The 19,611-nt window shown below is 38.4% G+C and overlaps 1 protein-coding gene across 2 annotated transcripts in view; it reads right to left on the bottom strand.

Annotated features, from left to right (window-relative positions):
* The window catches only part of hdac9b (histone deacetylase 9b), a 38,437-nt gene extending 23,974 nt beyond the window's left edge, over window positions 1-14,463 (bottom strand). Inside the window, exons 1-2 of one of the 2 annotated variants that reach the window (XM_053232762.1) lie at window positions 14,333-14,463; window positions 13,387-13,509 (exon numbers count right to left, since the gene is read on the bottom strand). In XM_053232762.1, coding sequence (XP_053088737.1) covers window positions 13,387-13,509; window positions 14,333-14,348 — 139 coding nt within the window. In that variant the 5' untranslated portion in view covers window positions 14,349-14,463. The remainder of the gene's footprint in view (window positions 1-13,386; window positions 13,510-14,332) is intronic. The other variant, XM_026940036.3, reaches the window with a different exon arrangement.
* Window positions 14,464-19,611: the final 5,148 nt, after the last annotated feature.

Genomic DNA, 19,611 nt, shown 5'->3' with positions numbered 1-19,611 from the left:
GTGACTATGACCCCACATTTGTAGCCTATCACACTTATCCACCATAGAACCATAGTTACACACAGTACGTAACCTTCCATTCTACTTCTTTTTGTTCTGGACTGCCAGGGTGGTTTCCTGAAGAACTAGTGAAGGCCATATCTCAAAGTTGTCACAAGGGATCGATGTTCTGATAGTACACTTCACCAGACAATAATAGCAACATGTCATACAGAAAGTAGTGCTGATACTATACTAGCATCACACAAAAAATTTGATACTGCCCTCATATTGAGGATGACAGAAAGCAAGACTGTGTTGTCACTTATACAAATACAGTACAGTGAAATTATTTGAACTGCTTATCCCTGCTGGGGTCTGAACAAAGGGTCTGCCATGATATGGTGCCTCTGGAGCAGAAAGCGTTTGCATGCTAGAGATTGAACTCATGACCTTGTAATCAGCAACCCAAAGCCTTAACCCCTAAGTCACCGCTAACATTCTAATACTGTGCTGTATTGAAAATGAAAATAATAGTGAGCAAAAATTGCTCGGATGTTTCTCAACTGAGATTAAGAATTGCTCTAGGTCTTGATATTGTGGATGAGAATAAATCAGTGTTCTGATACTGATTACAGGGGCAGTCATGCAAAAAAAAAAAAACCTCACCAAAATTATCTGCAAATGACACTTCTATTTTGAAGTACTGCCCAGGATATAGCCATAATGTGCAAAGAATGGCATTTAATAGAATAAGATGCCTACTAACCTGCGATGACTTCCTTTACCCAATGGGCTAACCTCATTATTGTGCTCACAAAAGCACACAAACAGCTGGAGGTCACTTCCACATAGTGCTCATCTACAAGGACGGATAGATTTTTAGGTTTATTAAAATACTGCAGAGATCTTTGCTAGGAATTTTGGATTCAACCACCGAGTGAAATATTTAAACTGCTGTCCCTGACATAAACGCCATTCTGACCAATAATGCGTGCAATTTGCAGACTCTTGGCCAGACTGATTTTATATCCACATCTTCCATTGGCGCATATGGCAATTGCACAATTGCACAGCAAGTCCAGGTTTAACAATGTAGGACCATTGTTTTGCGTGAATGTCGGAGATGAAAAATCAATTAGTACCCACTGTCACATGCAAAATGCTTCTACATACACCTTTAGCATCATAGCCTCCATCTTAGTGCTTTTTCATCTGCTATCACAGCCAGTAGGTTGCAGTTTCAACTGGCTTCAAGTGGAAGATCCTGCTTCAGTTTCTCTAAGGCAGCCTTAATATCAGTCTGCAGCAGTTTTGCTGCTGCTGCTGCTGCTGCTGCTGAGCCACATTTTGGCATTATACTCTGATCTTCAGACTGTCTGTGGCGGGCTATCCGCGCTCTCTGGCAGAGTTTTCAGGTTTAGAGAATGAGAAGCAGCCACTGAGAGTACATCAAGGTCTGCCTCTGTATGTGAGGCAGCTGTACTAAGCTCCTCTAAATTCTACATTTCACTGAGCTGTGGAGTAGTTACATGTTATGAATTCACAAAATTATGAAATTATGAAACACTGATACACACCAAAATAAACAACAGGCTTCAATGACCTGTTCTAAAGACACAGTGAACACAGTGACACAGTGAATGGCGGGAATAGTAATAAGTCAAACACTATGATTACTTTCACACAAGGTGTGCACCAACGACCATTCCTTTGACAGTGCAGATTTAACAATAAGAAAATTAGCAGGAAACAAATGATAGAATGCTATACTTAGCATCTTGAATCCACTTCTTCAACTCTTCAAAAAGATGAGATTGGAAAGTGAAGGAGTGTGATATATCAAGGACTTTTTATAGGCTATAATTGTGAAGTCACTGTCACACGTTGGCAATTTTGCTATTTGTACTCATCAAGGAAATGAGCAAACAGGAAAATTCCACTAGTGTCAAAGGAAATCAGCCTGGTATTCTGGGATGAAAAGCAGTGATCAGTTCACCAGTATCAAGCATGAAGTATCAAGTCTTTGCTGCATGCTGAATAAAATGGTATTATAATGACCACTACAGCCATATAAAGCTCGCTCTTTCTATTCAAATTTCCCATAATGTGATCATATCGCCAAGTCTGATAAAAATGGGGAAAGAAACCTGATATAAACTTGCTCAAGCTATGTTCATTTATAGCTATCTGGACACAAGTTTTATCAGTTATCACCCTGAGGAATGAAAGAAGAATGAATGAATGAGAATAGGTCTAAATTGATATTTTTTAAGTGATCAGTTCCTGCCAGAAGGTATTATATGAAACATGCATCCCCAGCTTATAAATGATGCCTGTGGTTGTATACAGACAACGGTGAATTAGGTCGATGAATGACAGTAAGGAATTCTGATGAGAGTCTTCAAAAAAGAAATGAGCAGTCCACTGAAGTGGCACGTAATATGTAAGTTTAAATCATACAGGTGGCAAATTAAAAGATTCAAGATATAGTATGTTGGAAGTAGTAATATGTAATATCCTATTTTTATGTTGAAATATATTATACTCTGTAGTATTATCATCATTCGTAAAACCAAACACAGACACATCCCTCATGTGACTAAGGCCAGCTTGATCGTGGTTAATGATTATTCAGCGCTAATGTCTCCAGCACCTGTTAGCATGTTGGAGCATCAGTAGCGTCAGTGCAGGCGGATTCAAGATCACGATTCTAGCAATTCTCACTAGTTGAGTGCCCAAAGCCTCCATCTGTCCAAACACTAGAACACTAGCTCACAAAGTGTGGAGCTCACACTGTGCATACTACCCAGCAATAACTTCATCAGGCTCCATTAATTTAGAGAAGCAAAGTATTTTGTGTTTTTTATGGACTTTTGTATTCTGATTTATCATTTAACTGGGGCATAGTTTAACAGTGCTTGGTTATATATGTAGACAAAAATTCCATGTGGGAAAACAAGCCCATAGAAAAGATGTGATACAGTTGAATAACAGCACAAATACATGTTTGAGTCTGAAATATTCCTGACCATGCTTCATAACAGCTGTCTAGACAAGATGCGCTGGAAAAGAACTAAAGGAGAAATAACCTTTATGTGAATGTCATAATGTAAGTATGAATATTTAAGATGTGTTTAACATTTTACTTAAGGGTAGTATCCCTATCCACATACTCTACTGCATATTAAAAATAATTTATTCTTGTGTGTGTTGTATGTTAGCTTGATCGCAATGAGGATTAAGGGTTTGTGTAAAATAGAAAATAGTTAACCATGATTAACCCCCAGGCCCAGTCAGCAAGTCCAGAATTACATTCCCTATTCTCATAACTACTATTATTCATAATAATTATTAAATAACATGCTTATTTAAATATCAATGACTGAACAACCAGGGGTTAAACATTGACAAAAATAGCACACCATCAAATGCATATCAGCTAATCAGACATGACAAAAGGTTGTGGCCTTTCATTTCAGGATTTACAGCCCTCTGTGTACCATTTTCAACCGAGGAATTGATTTGGCTACAGCACTGATTCTGCAACTCACTGTCACTGTTCTTAATCTTGATTAACTTTTGTATTTATATTGTCCTTCCAAATCTTGCTTGCTTTCCTAAAGCTAGGAAATTGTGTGTGTGCATGCATGCAAGCGTGTGTGTGTGTGTGTGTGTCTGTTTGTTTGAATAGCAAGCAGCCTTGATGGGCTGTAAAGGGGTTGAAGAGCCTGTTATAGCTTTCCTGCGTCAGAGGTGGCCTTTGTTCACTGTAGTCCTATTAAACAATTTAAGTGTGAGCGTCAGTGTGCCAGCTGGTGCTGCTCTCGCTCCCTCAGGTTAACTCATCACAGCCCCCAAGAGCCCCCCTCCATCCTTTCCAAATTTAAATACAAGACAATTGTAGGGTTATAAAGAGGGAGTGAGAGATATGTATCATGGAAAGGACGCTGTAGTGTGTCTTGTGCCTTATCACTCAAAACTAAAATGAAATCTTGCCTCAGTTTTTAATGTCATAGGTTACCACAAAATGTATCTACTATAAATCAGGATGTTGTTCTCACACATTCAGCACTCAGGCCATGCTATAGGATTAGTACTGCCAGTCTGATGCTCTTTGGTACACAATTACTCAGCAACACACACACACTTTCAGCGCATTAGAGATATTTTTCTTAGGAAACCAAATACCATGTATATTCACTCGATAAAAGCTCAGCACATTTTGTTTTCAGAAAATATCCTAATATCAACCCATTGAAAGGCCATGTTGCATTAGACATCCTCAGGGTGCTAAAATATTGCTTTTTTGCTAATTAGATCAGACTGGAGGGCGAGAATTTCTCTCCATTGTAGATGACCAAGCTGTGTGGGAGAGAATGTGTCAGCATCAAGGTCTGCTCACTTGTTTTTCTTCACATTACAGAGTCGCTCTAGCCATCTCTTTGGCTCTAATTCTACCCCAAAGTCTTTGTAGATAGAAATAATTGGAATAAGAACCTTTACATGAGGGACTGTGTAATGTACGTATGTCTGTTCTGTCTTTGTGTGGGTGTGCATACCTCTAATCATCTAGTTACATGTACATAAGTAAACGAGTGTATTGTTTCTGTTGAATTTCATCATTTGTCTTTGGGGTGGTGATTTGCAGCTGACAGCACAGATGGTGATAGCAAGGGAACTCAGTTCCATTTGGGTACCTGGTTACAGGTGCATCCCAGCTCTCTTTTTTGACATTAGCAAGGCTTATGATGCAGCAATTCTTACTGTGGCATCATTAAAATATTTTCCCTTGATACCTGGTGACACACAGGCTAGCAATTCCTCATGCCCCTCAACACACTTGCATCAGTTCTCCCTCACCCTTCCCCTGCATGTGTTAAATAATCCCCCTTCCCAAATCAGTTTCCTCTCTTTTTACGCAACCCCCCCCAACACAACCCCCACCCCCCCTTCCCCGCCATCCAACAGGTCCACACAGAGAGCAACCCAGGTCGTAGCCCATAGTGTAATTCTGCTATTTCAGCCCAGCATCACTCTCCATCGGCCACTCAGCCAGCCTCGTAAAAGCACAAAGGCACCAGTGCTGCAAACCGCACGTCCAAACCCAATTAGTGCCTCCATCTGGCTACATTATGGGAGTGGCTTTCCGCTCTAATGATTTAGCACTGGAGCTTTATTAGGTTACACTGTCTGGCCCCTGTCGGTATTTCCTGCAAGATGTTTGGGGTGAGTTGGAAAGCACTTTACAGGTCGGATCAAATAATGCACAGAAAGCACTTTTTTCAGATGCCGCACTAATGATCAGTTGGAATATTTGCAAAGATGTTATGGAAATGTAGGACAATTGTGTAACACAAAGAAAACTTCTTGATGCACCTGGGCTGTCTGATGTACCTAAGCTGAATAGATTGTTTTGCTTTATCTGAATCTAAGTCATTGACGTGCATCCATTAGATTTTAACACTTTTCAGCTTGCCAGCCAAATCATTATAAAAACACTCATGTCTGTTAATCGCATTGTGATCAGCGGTTGCGTTCTGACTTCACTGCATTTGGCTTGAGACAAGCCAAACCTATGCATTGTCTTTCTTTCCATTTTTCCTTTAGTCACTGTTCCCTGTAGGATGTTAGAGGCGAGTGGTGGTAGTAGCGGCTCAGCGATTAAAGGGCCTGGGCTACAGATCAGAAAGCTGTGAGAATTTAATTGAAATGTCCTCGTATATGTAACCCACTATCTTCCTCTTTGTGTGTGTGTGTGTGTGTGTGTGTGTGTGTGTGTGTTGATTAGCCTCTATAAATAGTACCAAAGTGATGCGTGTCACTGTGGGGATGGGCCCAGTTCACACAAATCTTTAGTGATCAATCTGCCCCACCACTGGAGCATATTGATCTGACGCCTAAAACCTAAAAATCATAACTTTGTATTCCCGTTCTACCAGATCTCTTTGGTGACATTTTAAAACAGAAACAGCATATTTCCAGGGTTCTAGAGGACTCGGTGGAGTTTCCAGTTCTCCTTAGCTCAAACCCACTGAGCTCAGTCACTCTGCTGATGGTAGTACATGATGGCATGCAGCCAAGCAAGCCAGCTGTGGATGTTTTGGAATGTCAACTCAGACACTCACCGGACAATGTGGCACATATTGATTTTTGTATCTGTTCATCAGGGCAGTTACCATGAACAGGAGTCTTTCAGGTTGCTAAAAGTTAATTTGACTCCAGTTCATTTTCACAGCTTAATACAGGAGGCTATAAATATGACCTGAGAATAAAAGTAGAGATTAGCATATCAATATAATTCAGTTCATTTCATTCAGCTCAGACCTCGTTCATGTGGCCTGAAGTCAACCTGCAGCACTGATTAAATAAGATCTCATTTCAATAGTTCAGTGCCAAGATAGCTCCCTAACTTAATCTGTAGTCTTATCACAGGATAATCTCAACATCCATCTATTGGCAACCATACACCCACCTCACACACACACGCACTTGTATTATTACCTTTTATATCTATTATCTGACATACTTCCATTGACATTTTTATTAACATAACTAAATAGTGTTATGCCTACACCTACCACTAACCCATTAAAATAGCCCATTAAAATCCTGGGTTATTATTCAGTTGTTGACCTTAAAGCATATTATTTAGGAACTAATATGAATTATTCACCAACTACAGTGAAACTAATAAGAACTAAGTAGTAACAAGAGTAAGTAATGTAATTCTGGTCTAGGAAGTTTAAGAGGATTTAATCTCAATAACCAAAAGGAAATCTTCTGGAGCTTTTTTATTTTAAAAAAGTCAAAATTGTCACATATTACTAGCATTATGCTATCCCATAGAGAGATATAAATAAATAAATAAACCCACATCTGACTAGCATGTCTTATTTTACTTGTGAGACATTCCACTGACATAATTATCCATCCATCCATCCATCCATTGTCTGTACCACTTATGCTACACAGGGTCGCAAGGGAGCCTGGAGCCTATCCCAAGGAATTTGGGGCACAAGGCGGGGGACATGCTGGTTGGGGTGCCAACCCATCACAGGGCACTGACATAATTATTAATGTAGTTAATTAATGCTATACTACACATAAATCTAAACCTAACCTAAACCCCAGTAACCAAAAGGAGACATTTTGTCTCTTTTAGTTTTTTTTAACTGTAAGTTGCTGCTTTTGTTTCGTTGTGGGAACCGGCCAAATGTGACACAAAAACCAAGAAAAACATGCTCTCTCTCTCTCTCTCTCTCTCTCTCTCTCTCTCTCTCTCTCACTCACACTCACACACACACACACACACACACACACACACAGGAACACAGAGGCCTCATAATGATATCTGATATGTTTCAGGTTAATTTCCCAGTAATGCTGTCCTGTATGAAAAGTCTAACTTAATATCTTTTTATCCTGGACCTCATCATAATTTGATAAGTTACTGTCTTGAAATGTGATTTTGTCTGTAATAGTAACTGTTTTAATTAATAAATCTTAATCTAACAAAATATTTGATTTAATAATAGTTCATTTGACTGATATCAAATCTCCTGATGTAACATAATATTTAATTAAATTCTCAATTAATAAAATGACTCTAGTATAAACCATATAATTGCTTACCCAAATGTAAGGGGAAAAACAACTGTTCTTAGGCCAGCAATATCATTTGTCTTATTATGGCTTGTGTACCGTAAGTGAAATTAAAGTATGGCCTACTACAATATATAGTACATTCCTTATACTTTTTTTATATATTATTTACTGCACAATGTCAGGCATGCCTTTACAAAACACAGTGTGTTCTTGCCCAGGGCTAGTTGAGTGTAGAGAACTAATCTTCAGTCAGGGATCATTAAAAGTTCTGTGCACGTGAAAGGATTTATGACTGCAGAACCTATAGATCACCACTTACCCTGCCTTAGAAATACGAAACCTGTATCAGAAAGCTGCAAAATATTTTATTTACTATTTTTTTAATTAGTCACTTCTCTCTAGTCAGTCCATCTCTCCCACTGTGGCTTTCCTCATAGCTGCAACAATGTCACAGGTAGAGAAGGTACAACCCAAAAATATGAAGGATGTGTTGAAGTGGAGTCTTATGTTTCTTTGTGCTTGACCATGAGGAGATCCAAGGCAGCACCAAGAAAGAATTATATCACTGGAAAATGATCCAGGAATTCCAGCTGATGTCCTCAGAGGATGTTGTAATCTGGTCTGTTCCTTCATCACTAGTGTATCCGTGAAAGGGCTAATGGTCATGCCAAATAGTACACACAAGCACCACACACACTCAAACACTGTAGCACACATCCACTCACTCTGTCTCTCTCTCTCTCTCTCTCTCTCTCTCTCACACACACACACACACACACACACACACAGAACCTTCGGTTACGTATCCTCCCCCATTTATACTGGCTCTTCCTCTTGGCCCCTAAACTCAGAGACATACCACGCTGAGCAAGCAGCCCTCTTGTGGGAGTTCCTGGTCATTTGTTTTAATTGCCGCTCCAGATCTCTCTGAAGAGCAGACCATAGATCATAGGTCAAGTCACTGAGATGTTCAAAAAACATTCTGTGCCTCAGTCTCCTGTGGTGAAGTCGTACCACAAGTCACTAGTGCACACTTGTTTATCAGCTATTCACCCCTCCTTTCGTCCTTTATGCCATTTGGCCTGCCAGAGTAACAGCCTGTAGACGAATGTCTCAGCTAAGCTCTTGGCAGTGAAGTGTTGAGAAAAGCCAGCAGATCTGTTACAAAGATGCAGGTTGTTGTGACATTCTTTAGCTTGTTAAGTGAGCCTTGATATACTTAAATTGTTTAAAGTAACTAAAATAGGAACTACTGAGATGACCTAAAGTACACTTCAGTTTATATTAACCTAGTTTTTAGATTCTGGTAAACCGCAAACTGGCTTGGTAACTCCAGCTAACCTCTTAATGATGGGAACAGTGCCTCTTTAATTCTCTCAAGTATCAAATGACCATTTATTAAGTTGCTCTATATAAACACATGTGCAGACATGCACACTGGCATTGCGCTGTGTTTAGGCACATCTTCAAAATGCCGACCTCTACTTTCATCCCAGATCCAGTTCCACCTTGGCCTTGCTACAGCTTATCTACAGTAATGTCCATCACATTACACCATAAACCCCTCTCTGTCTCCAGACCGCAAAATAAAAGGCAGACTACGCAAGGAAACAGTCTGACACTGATTATCCTGCCATTTCCAAATAAACAGTGTAAGAGATTCAAACCCTAAAGCGTGTACTAAATGCATCTGTGGCCAAGGCAATGGTGCCATGTCCAAGACTTAAATAGTACTCAGTGATCAGGGAGCGAGAGAGAGACAGAGAGAGAGAGAGAGAGAGAGAGACATGGCAGCAGCTTTTATCAGGCCTGTAATCAGCTTGCAGATGCTTCGTGAGAGAGCAAGGGATGCACGCTGGGTGGCTTTGTATTTACTTTCAAAGTACCATCATACAGTATATTTTTTATGAAACTGTATTGAAGCCATGTTTTTTTTTACACAGTTCTTCTGCTAAAGTACTAAAATGGTCCCATGTTCTAACATATATTAGAAATAAATAAATATATATATATATATATATATATATATATATACATATATATATATATATATATATATATATATATATATATATATATATATATATATATATATATGAGAATTAGAAGGTCCAGCACCACTTCACCTGTTAATCCACCACATTTTAATGATAACCACAGCCCACTTGCATTAAAAGCCTTTCTAGCTTACTTATTTGGTACTGATATTATTAATCCAACATCCAACTCTCAACTTGCTGATAAAAACAAATCATCCAGCAGCAACAAATTAAAAGTATCCTAATTCTGGAGGAAATCTTCTGACCTGGCAACTCTTAACCAACCACTTTACTTACTGTAATAATTGGGATTAGAAAGGTTTCTGTATAAAACTGTTTGATATCTTTAGATATGACAACAGAGGAATTTGAAAAATAATTTAGTGGTTCCACATGTAATATTACTGTTAGATAATTTAATCTAAATCCAATTTAAACATATAGATATGAAGAAGTTTTGCTTTTCTTTATATTAAAAAAAAACCCTGAAACATCACTAACAGACAGTAAAAGAATCCTTCCTAATTGCCTGTGTATCCTGCAGTTGTAATCTCACTTGATTCTCACTGGATTCCACAGAGCATAACTAATGTGGGTGTAATTCCTCTGCATGTTTGTTCTGCTCATTTCATGCCTATCCGTCCTCAGTCTATACCATAACTCACTGGGACAGCTTAACAGAAGAGCAGGGCAGGTGCACTGTAGATGAAAGACCAGAACAAACGTTTGTCCAGTCATTGAGCGTGATGACCTTGGCCCTAAAGACGATGGCACTCAGGCAGTCACACCTTCTGTGTCTGTTTCTGCCATCAGATGCCTAATAGCTGTACCTCCTGGCTCAGAAATGATGCCACAAAAGAGCGTCCTGTAAATGTGGCCTAGAGCAAAACATACCTATTTGGCCACCATTTTCTGTTTGTGGTGCATCTAATTAGTGTATGATACAATTCTGCTAGAGCAGTAAGGCATTAGTTAAAACCAAAAACTAAGCAAACCGGCAGTGAGATGGATGGCTTAAAATAAAAACCATCCAAGCCCAGGTAAATTACTCCAAACCATGTGGCAAAATGTGTTATGGTCTTATGAAACCAAGGTAGAACATTCTGGGCATAATTCTAAAAGATATATTTTGCACAAAACCAAGACCGCTTATCACTCAGTGAACACCATACTCATGGTGAAGCATGGTGGTGGCAGTATCATACTATGGGGCTACTTCTCTTCAGCTGGGACTGGGGCTCTGGTCAAGATAGAGGGAATTATGGATGGTTCCAAATACCACCCTATTTTGGCACTAAACCTGCAGGCCTCTGTTAGACAGCTGAAGATGAAAAAAAAATTCACCTTCCAGCACGATAATGACCCAAACCACAAACAAGTCAACAAAGGAATGGCTTCAGATGAAGAAGATCAGTGTTTCGGAATGGCTCAGTCAGAACCCAGATCTAAATCCTATTGAAAACCTGTGGAATAACTTGATGAGGACTATAGACAGAAGATCCCCCTCACCCTTTGGTAGCTCTGGAGCATTTTTGCAAGGAAAAGTGGAATAAAATTGCTAAATCAAGATAGACTCTTACCCAATTTGATAGACTCTTACCCAAAAACAATGTATTAAGTGCTGTATTAACAAAGTATTAGTTAAGGGGTGTGCATACTTGGGCAAACTGATTATTGCAAGTTTTTTCTTTTTCTTTTTTCCCTAAAATGTCTGTTTTTCAGATTAAAATTGGAAAAAGATCTGATTTGATTTATCTTGGTTTTATTTTTGTATAACCAATACATGCAATTTTAACAGGGGTGTATAGACATTTTAAATCCACTGTATATTCTGTAGAATTTCAATAGCTGTACTACATAAACATGGGAAACAAAAAGCCCTAATTGGAGCCATGAGAAATGCTATATAGCAAAGTAATTCCAAAGAACAAACCAAAATGTTTGAGGAAATATCAGAGAAAATGAACAGAATAGAAAATTGACATTTATGGCATTAAAGGAGCCTATGTGGTACAGCTGGGGTTGTCTTCTAACTAACAATACAAGCAATTGCATTTATTGAACGATGTACAAATCTGTACTTTCTGCTTTTTCATTGTTGAGCTAAAGAATTCTCTTTATGGTGTAAAAAGATGCCATTTTTATTGTTCACACATCTCCAAAATTTCTGCCATATGTTAGGATTTTCAAGTTGACAAGTAACTTTGTGAAAATTGTAAATTTGGTTTAAAAAAAAAAAAAAATAAATAAATAAATAAATAAATAAATAAGGGTGTATGGTGATTTCACTTAAAAAAAACATTTAAGTACCACTTAATTTTTTTCTTGTACAATAGACTTAATTTTAAGGAATACTTGAAACAAAATCAAACTTTGAGTATCTTTTGCAGTGATTCACTGAGAAGCCTTTTACAGCATAAAGTGTGTAAGTATGTAAGTAAGTTCTTTGATCAGCAAATGTTATAGTACCATGCCTATGGCTGAAAAATGTATCTTCTTAATATGCAGTTTTGTCATTTTCTCACTGTGTTGAATAGAAGATATTACTAAAAACAGAATTCATGGTGTGTATGTATCGCTCTACATTAAGACTGTGGCATGTCAATACAATAATCTGTTGTGGGATTTTTTTTGTTGTTGTTGTTTTGCCTGATTCCTTTCAGGGATTGAAGACAGTTGATGTACTGCTATTGAAATTCAGGTGGCTCCGAAGCATCTGAAGTGGTTGCTTAGAGACAACAGTGCTGCGTCACATCTAGGATGGCCCTCAGTAAGGAACACAATAATGTTCCCTCCATCTCAGCCTGCCTGATCTCCAAATGGGTTGGAGCTAAAATTAGACCACAGGGTCACAAGTTTTCCCGAGCTCATATAAAGAGTATTAGCCTCCTTTCTGTAGAAAATCCAAGGAAGGAGTCAATGAATTGAAAAGGGTCTTAAAGTAATTTTTTTTTCTTCACCGGAAAAATGTGTTTAAAAGGAGGACAGGGAAGGAAGAGTAGGAAATGCGCAGTAATGGTGAAACAGCTGATTTCCCAAACACCCCTCCATAAATTTCATATACTGCTCAATCATACATCTTAGTTTAAGCAACAGTGACTCATCACATCACTCTCTCCTCATTTCTGAGAAATCAGCTCAGGTCTTAAACACACTACAAAAGCAATCCTCTTTTTAGAGTCAAAAACAGGAAGCTCCCTAAAGCCACCTCATAAAAATACCATTTGGAAAGGCTTGCTCAGAAATGTCAGCATTTCCCCTTTTAGACTATCACACTTCCCTGTCCAAGTTTCCCTCTAAAAAGGAACACAACTTACTTTAAAGCTCGGCACTCTTTCAAACACCCGAAGAAAAGGGAAGTAGAGATTATTAATATGGTCTTCTGCACAGAATGTTTTGAAATCAAACTGTCACATCAGTTGAGGCCTATCATGCATAAAAACTGACAGAAATGGAACTCTAAAAATTAACAAATGAATGAATGAATTAATTAATTAATTGATTGATTAATCAATTCAACCGTTTAGTTAATTGATTAATCAGTTAATTTAACTCTAACTTTAACCACCAAAACCCACTGAAAACATTGTGATTGTGTTTATGCTAATATGTAACTGTAGCAATCTCATCTCAAAATCTATTTTTTTTCTTTCATTATGGATCTGTCAATGCGTAATGCATAATCAGTAACAATCTGAAGCATATCTCAGTATTAGTGGTATAATATGACTACTTCACTTGTGCTGTGTGGGACTCTTACTGTGGCTCCAGTGTGACTCAGCTGGCAGAGAAGGAGGGTAGACGTGTTTCCTCTGTATCACTGCTGCATGGGAGTGGATCCTTCGCAGAGGTCTGTGGGCCACATATTTCTGCTCTGCTTTACCTACACACACAATAGACCCATGTAACCAGTTTTAAGATCCTGTATACCAGGGGTTCTCAAACCTTTTGTAGCCACAGACCCCTGTAACTGGAAACTTAATTCCAGACTGCCTCAGCATAGATATATTTCATGAACATTATTAAAATATGTACAGTAATATTTTGTCTAGGTATTCGAGCCATAGAGCTTTCAATCCCTAACCTTTCTACTGACAGAACACATTAGGACATTATTTATAATCTTACTTGTTGTTGAGTTATTGGGGTTTGGTGTAAACCCATTCATGTGTGTAAACCCAGATTAATAGACCAGTAATTATAAGAACTCAAAAATAAACATAATAACTTTGCTAATTTCCACCACTGTAAATAAATTTTAAAAGATCACAGACCCCCTGGTTTCACAGAGACAGACCCCTGGGGGTCCCTGGACACCATTTTGAGAACCACTGATGTATATGGTCCATATTTCATTAATTTAATTTAATTTTATGATTTTTTTTTAATTAATTTTGTAAATTTATGATCGTATGATTGTATTAACTAAACGCAATATTTTGTTCATGTATTATATTATTTACATAATGCATAATTTTACATGAACATATTGCTGTGGATTACTATTTGTACTCTCTTTGACTTCTCTCTCTATCTACATATCTATTTATCTGACTATCTGTCTGTGTTATCTCAGGAATCTAAGTTTTCTATTTTAATATGTATTGTACAATTCACATTATCAATCACCGACAAGTAAGATCTTGTTTATATATACATAAATATCATGTAGAAGTCAAAAAGTCAAAATGCTGCGCACGACTTACCATCCTTCATCTTCATGGCAGCACTATACTGAGTCAGTGTCACTTCGAGTGAAATGGTTCACTTCTCACTTCAGCAAGATGAACTCAAAGGTCATGCTTTCAAACCCCACATACTCTGTCACAACTCAGCCACACAGTAAGTCACGCAGTAGATTCCAGAGGAAGTGACTATCCAGTGGGGATATGGTGGCCCTTTTTTTGTTGTTACGAAGGTTAGCATGCGAAAGCTTAGTAATTCCCTTTTTCCTCATCCTTATGGTGAGTTGACAGATCTGAAACACACTAGCCATGTGGGGAGTGAGTCATAATCTGCCTCTCACTCACTACACATTCACTAACTCACACTTCGAGTGTCACAGCCCACCATGCTAATGTGAGGATATTCAGAGATCATTTACCAAGGACTACTAGTATTACTAATGCTAGTCAACTTTAATTCCTTTTTAATCTGTTTCCTCGGAGAAGTTCGCTATATGGGCAAAAGTTTGTGGACACCTGATCATTACACTCATTTGTGCTTTTTGAACATCCCATTCCAGATTTAGTTTTCCTTTGTTGTTATAATAACCTCCACTCTTCTGGGAAGGCTTTCCACTAGATTTTGGAGTGGGGATTTGCCCATTCAGCCTCAAGAGCATAAGTGAGGTCAGGTATTGATGTTGGGTGAAGAGGCCTGGGGTGCAGTCTGCATTACAATTCATCCTAATGGTGTTCAGTGGGGTTGAAGTCGGGGCTCTGTGCAGATCACTCGAGTTCTTCCACTCCAACCTTGGCAAACCATGTCTTCATGGAGCTTGCTGTGTGCACAGGGGCACTGTCATGCTGGAAAAGGTTTGAGCCTCTTATAGCTCCAGTGAAGGGAAACTGTAATGCTACAGCATACAAAGACATCGTATACAATTGTGTGCTTCCAACTTTGTGGCAACAGTTTGGGGAAGAACCACATTTAGGTGTGATGGACAGGTGTCCACATACTTTTGGCCGTATAGTGTAGCTAGTCATTTGTTCATAATTAGCATATACATCATAAAAATAAACCGTTTAGTTAAAAAATAAAGGATTTTATTAAGCCAGAGTATTACCTACTAAGCAAAATATAGTTTAGTTTTTAGTTTGTACTGTGCACTGATTTAATGACAGTACACAGGCGATATATTAATTCCATTCGTGATGACATTTTATTGTTTATTGGGGATTGTTTTGACAATCATGTCTGAACATTGGTAATAAAAAGCATATCTGTAGGTTATTACTCTGTTGAGTACCAGGACAGAACAGCATGAAGGATATTTTCAGTCTAGATCAGCTTGGTAAAGATTTCTTGACCATGATTCACCTTGATTTTGTTTATCACTAACTTTAATAATTTCTGTGTCAGCTGAGTGTGTGTAATATCTTCTTCTTTCATAATTTTGTACATCCCTGACCTGCATGTTCTTCCCCTAGCTAGCGTAAGCAGGGTTTTGTTGCACCAAACATATAGCGTGAGACAATTAAGGCTACTAGTATCCATCGCAAGAGCAGCAAGAACCTGTACATAGTAGTGGTTAGTTGTAAGAAAATACAAGCCTGTAGAATTGATACGGGCACTGAAAGTCTTAAAGTTTGAAAACCGAGCTAGCTACTATTCTCTGACATTTTGATTATTTTACATAATTTTTCATGATTTACATGATTTTACCCCATTCTTTGTGATTTATTGCAGTTACAGCCCTCTCTTAGCTAATTGCTCAGATCACACTATAATAATGTCAGGAGACTTTAAATAGTCTAAAACACTCAAACAGTCATACTCTTTTTCCTGAGCTAACAGCTAGCAAGCTACAGATTAGCTAGGATTTACCGTATAACCATGATAACATAAAGGTGGATAAACCTGTTATATGTACTATTTATAATTGGTTCATTTCAAATGAAAAATTATGATTAAGTATATAGTGGATCTACAAAATTTCCAATGCATGTCTATACAAAAAAAAATTATACTGATTTGAATTACACACACAGCTCAGTTCATGTTTGTCAGTTTGTTACTCAAAAGGCTTGACTATCTGTCATATAAAAGACAGATGACTTACAGTTAGCCAGTTAGCTAGTTTAACTTAAAATATTCATTATGAAATAGTTTTTTGACAGGCTTGCCTGCTGATAAATAAACTGTTGAGGATATGATCATGCAAATTGATCCACTGATACAAAAAAACAACTCAAGCTCGTTTACTAGCTTGAATGTACCAGGCTAGAGAACACAGCTGTACAGACAACATCAACTTAAACCTGAAACATTAAAGACATTAAATTGTATTAAGGTGCTGAAAACTAAATAGCAATACTGTATTGTAATTTCTGCAACATTCCATTCCTGCACAAGCAAAAATAAGCAAATAACTAATATTTTACTACCATTACTAATGTGCTTTGTGTGCTTTTGTGATTATTGGCTAAGATTCAGGACTGATCTCTTGGCTCACTGCATGCGTCCCATTAATGTCTGGCGCAGTCGACTCAGGTCTGTACTTCATGTCTTTATCTCTAATCAAGAGCTTTTTGTGTCCATGTCACTGCTAGCTCCATTTCTCTCATGAAACTTTTACATTCCTGTCCCTCAGTCCCAAAGGTTACTCCTACTCCCTCTTTTGGTTTGATGTCTCAGTGGGTCCACAAGAAGCATAAATGAAATAAATCTCATCAGCACACATTCCATTCCATCCTCAATCATGCATCATTTTTGTCTCGCTGTAAAAAGAGCATGAGTGGTGTAATGAATGGTGTACTTTATTGTGTTGAGGACATGTTATAGGAGTGGGAGGGAGGGTGTGCTGGTTTGTGCAGGTGGAGGAATGCTGCAGTAATGTTTATTCTGGCTCTGCATTGTGTCTGGAGCAGAATCTCGGGCTGAGGCTAAACATCTCCCCACGGCTTTGCTGTGCACTGTGCCGAAAGGAAGGAGCTGCAACTCACTGTAGTAGTAGTAGTGGTGGTGGGTCAGTGCTGGTTCTACGCTAGTGCCAAGAAGTCATTGAGCTCAAATACCAGGCGTGCTAGAGGCAAAAAAAAAAAAAAAAAAAAAAAACACACACAAACACAAACAAACAAATAAAAAGCTGGATTTTTCCTTATTTTTAAATGAATTATCTGCCACTTCATGGAGTTATGAAACCAGCTTCTCTCTCTCTCTCTCTCTCTTTCTCACACACACACACACACACACACACACACACACACACACCTGTTGCTCAAATAAACTCCCAGGACATCGGGAAGAAAAATACTGCCACCTTCTGTCTGAAAAATGAACAGAGGTTTGTTTACATGTTGGTAATCGTCACAAATTGAAAGAAATTTAATTTTTTAGAGAAAATTTCACTGAAGTGAAACACACAGTTCAGTTCAGCATTATAAACTGCCAGTGAGGATTTTTCATCAGAGCAGCTGTGCCTAAGGCCAGGAGAATACCAGCCATTTCCCACTGCTCTTTGTCCAGCCACTGATGGCTACTGGGATAGCAGGAGCACAGGGATTCTTGTCTCTCTCCAGAAGGTGGATGGGCATACCATTAGGTCTGATTTTATGCAGATTTGTCATTGTCATAAAACCACAGCTGTTGGGGGTATTCACAATTTCATGTGTCACTTCAAAGGCATTCCTGTCTGTCTCGAGCGCCTCCACAGCTCCTGTTGGACTGCTTATGAATGTCTTCACACCGCCTCAGGACCAGCCTGCTAGTCACATTCTTCTCTGTGCTGCCTGAACGATGGTGGCCCTATGTTTTGCTTCACATGTGCAATGCGTTAGCTAAAGGTGGCTTCTGAATCACTTGTGGAATGTGTCATTAGTGTTCTGATTCTGATTCTCTTCTATTCAGAGTAGCTGAGAGGAACATCGTGGTCTGTGCTCAGTCAGTCAGAGAGAGAGAGAGAGAGAGAGAGAGAGAGTGAGAGAGTGTCCATGATGTCTTCTTGCCAGCTGTTTGCAATTTCTCATAATGACGGCCTGGGAATCTCCCAAGCTAAACTGACGAATGTGAGGCTGTAGCTTGTAAGTGGTTTAAAAACATTTCTCTACACAACACTTCAGACAGCAAGCAGGTGTCAAGTGTAGAGCAGCTACCTGATAGTTGCTTTGGGCAGGTGAAAATGAACCACCACTGAGAGAGAAAGATGATACAGATATTCTTGAGGTTATACACAACGACAGTTTCCTATTATTAACTGGACTTATGTTATAATCTAAAATAAAATTTTCCACTCAACTGATTTCATCATTCTGCTGAGTGGCACAAAAAAAATCCCAGCATTTAAACCCTGTGTGTGATTCATACCTTCATGGAATTTCTTGTGATTTAGCAGAATAATGGAAAGTATTCAGATAGCAACTTTCAAATGAGTTATAAATCTAGTCCTGTCGTCTGACTGGAAATATTTTTAAAAAATAATAATAAAAATAGCCAATACAGATCAGCATTGAGAGACATAAATATACACATAAGTTTCTAATAATAATAAATAAATAATAATAAATAGGTTTAAGCAATTTCCCCCTGGGATTAATAAAGTCCTTTGAATCTTGAATCTTGAGTAGGCCTAAATATGATGTAGTCAGTGGTGTTTCTATCACTCTCTCCCACTGCTGTCTATCTCTTCTTTCTATTTTCCCAGTGAGTATACAATCCATCTGGGCTCTACTTATGTTCAAATGCCTGCTCTCCCCCTTTAACCTCCTCGATGTCACTGTCACTGCCTACTCTCCAATTCTTCCTGAGTGTAACATGAGATCATATCATGTTTAAGAACAGTTTGAACCTTTTCTCAGTGCATTCTGATAAGAGTTATCACTGAACTCTGTGTTAATTCAGATAAAGTTACAGTTGGGAGTGTAGTGACAAATGAAAGAAAAGCTCAGGGCTTCTAGTCATGTGCAAAGAATAGGTAGTGCTGATTAATAGACCATGCTGCTCCTCTGGTCAAATCTTATAATTCATCTTAAATCATATTATTAACTGCTTTTAATTATTCAGTTACTACAGTGAAGAACTAGATAATGTATGTATGAGTGATGTAGATAAATCTAAACACACCAACAAGACCCTGAAGTTTTAATTAATGACTGAAAAGTTCAGATTATTTTGTGATTCTTCCTTCACTAAGACCATAATGAAGGCCATTAATGAAGAAGGCTTAAGAACTAAATCCCCCCAAGAATCCATTTAATAAGAGTAAAGTAATACTAGCTTGCAGTCAGTCATGGTTTCGGGCTGACACGAGTTGAACTTATGTAAT

This window comes from Pangasianodon hypophthalmus, chromosome 1 (genome assembly GCF_027358585.1).
Source record: "Pangasianodon hypophthalmus isolate fPanHyp1 chromosome 1, fPanHyp1.pri, whole genome shotgun sequence".
In the NCBI taxonomy this organism is placed as follows: domain Eukaryota; kingdom Metazoa; phylum Chordata; class Actinopteri; order Siluriformes; family Pangasiidae; genus Pangasianodon; species Pangasianodon hypophthalmus.
Note: the sequence above shows the minus strand (reverse complement) of the source record. Positions and strands in the feature narration are given on the sequence as shown.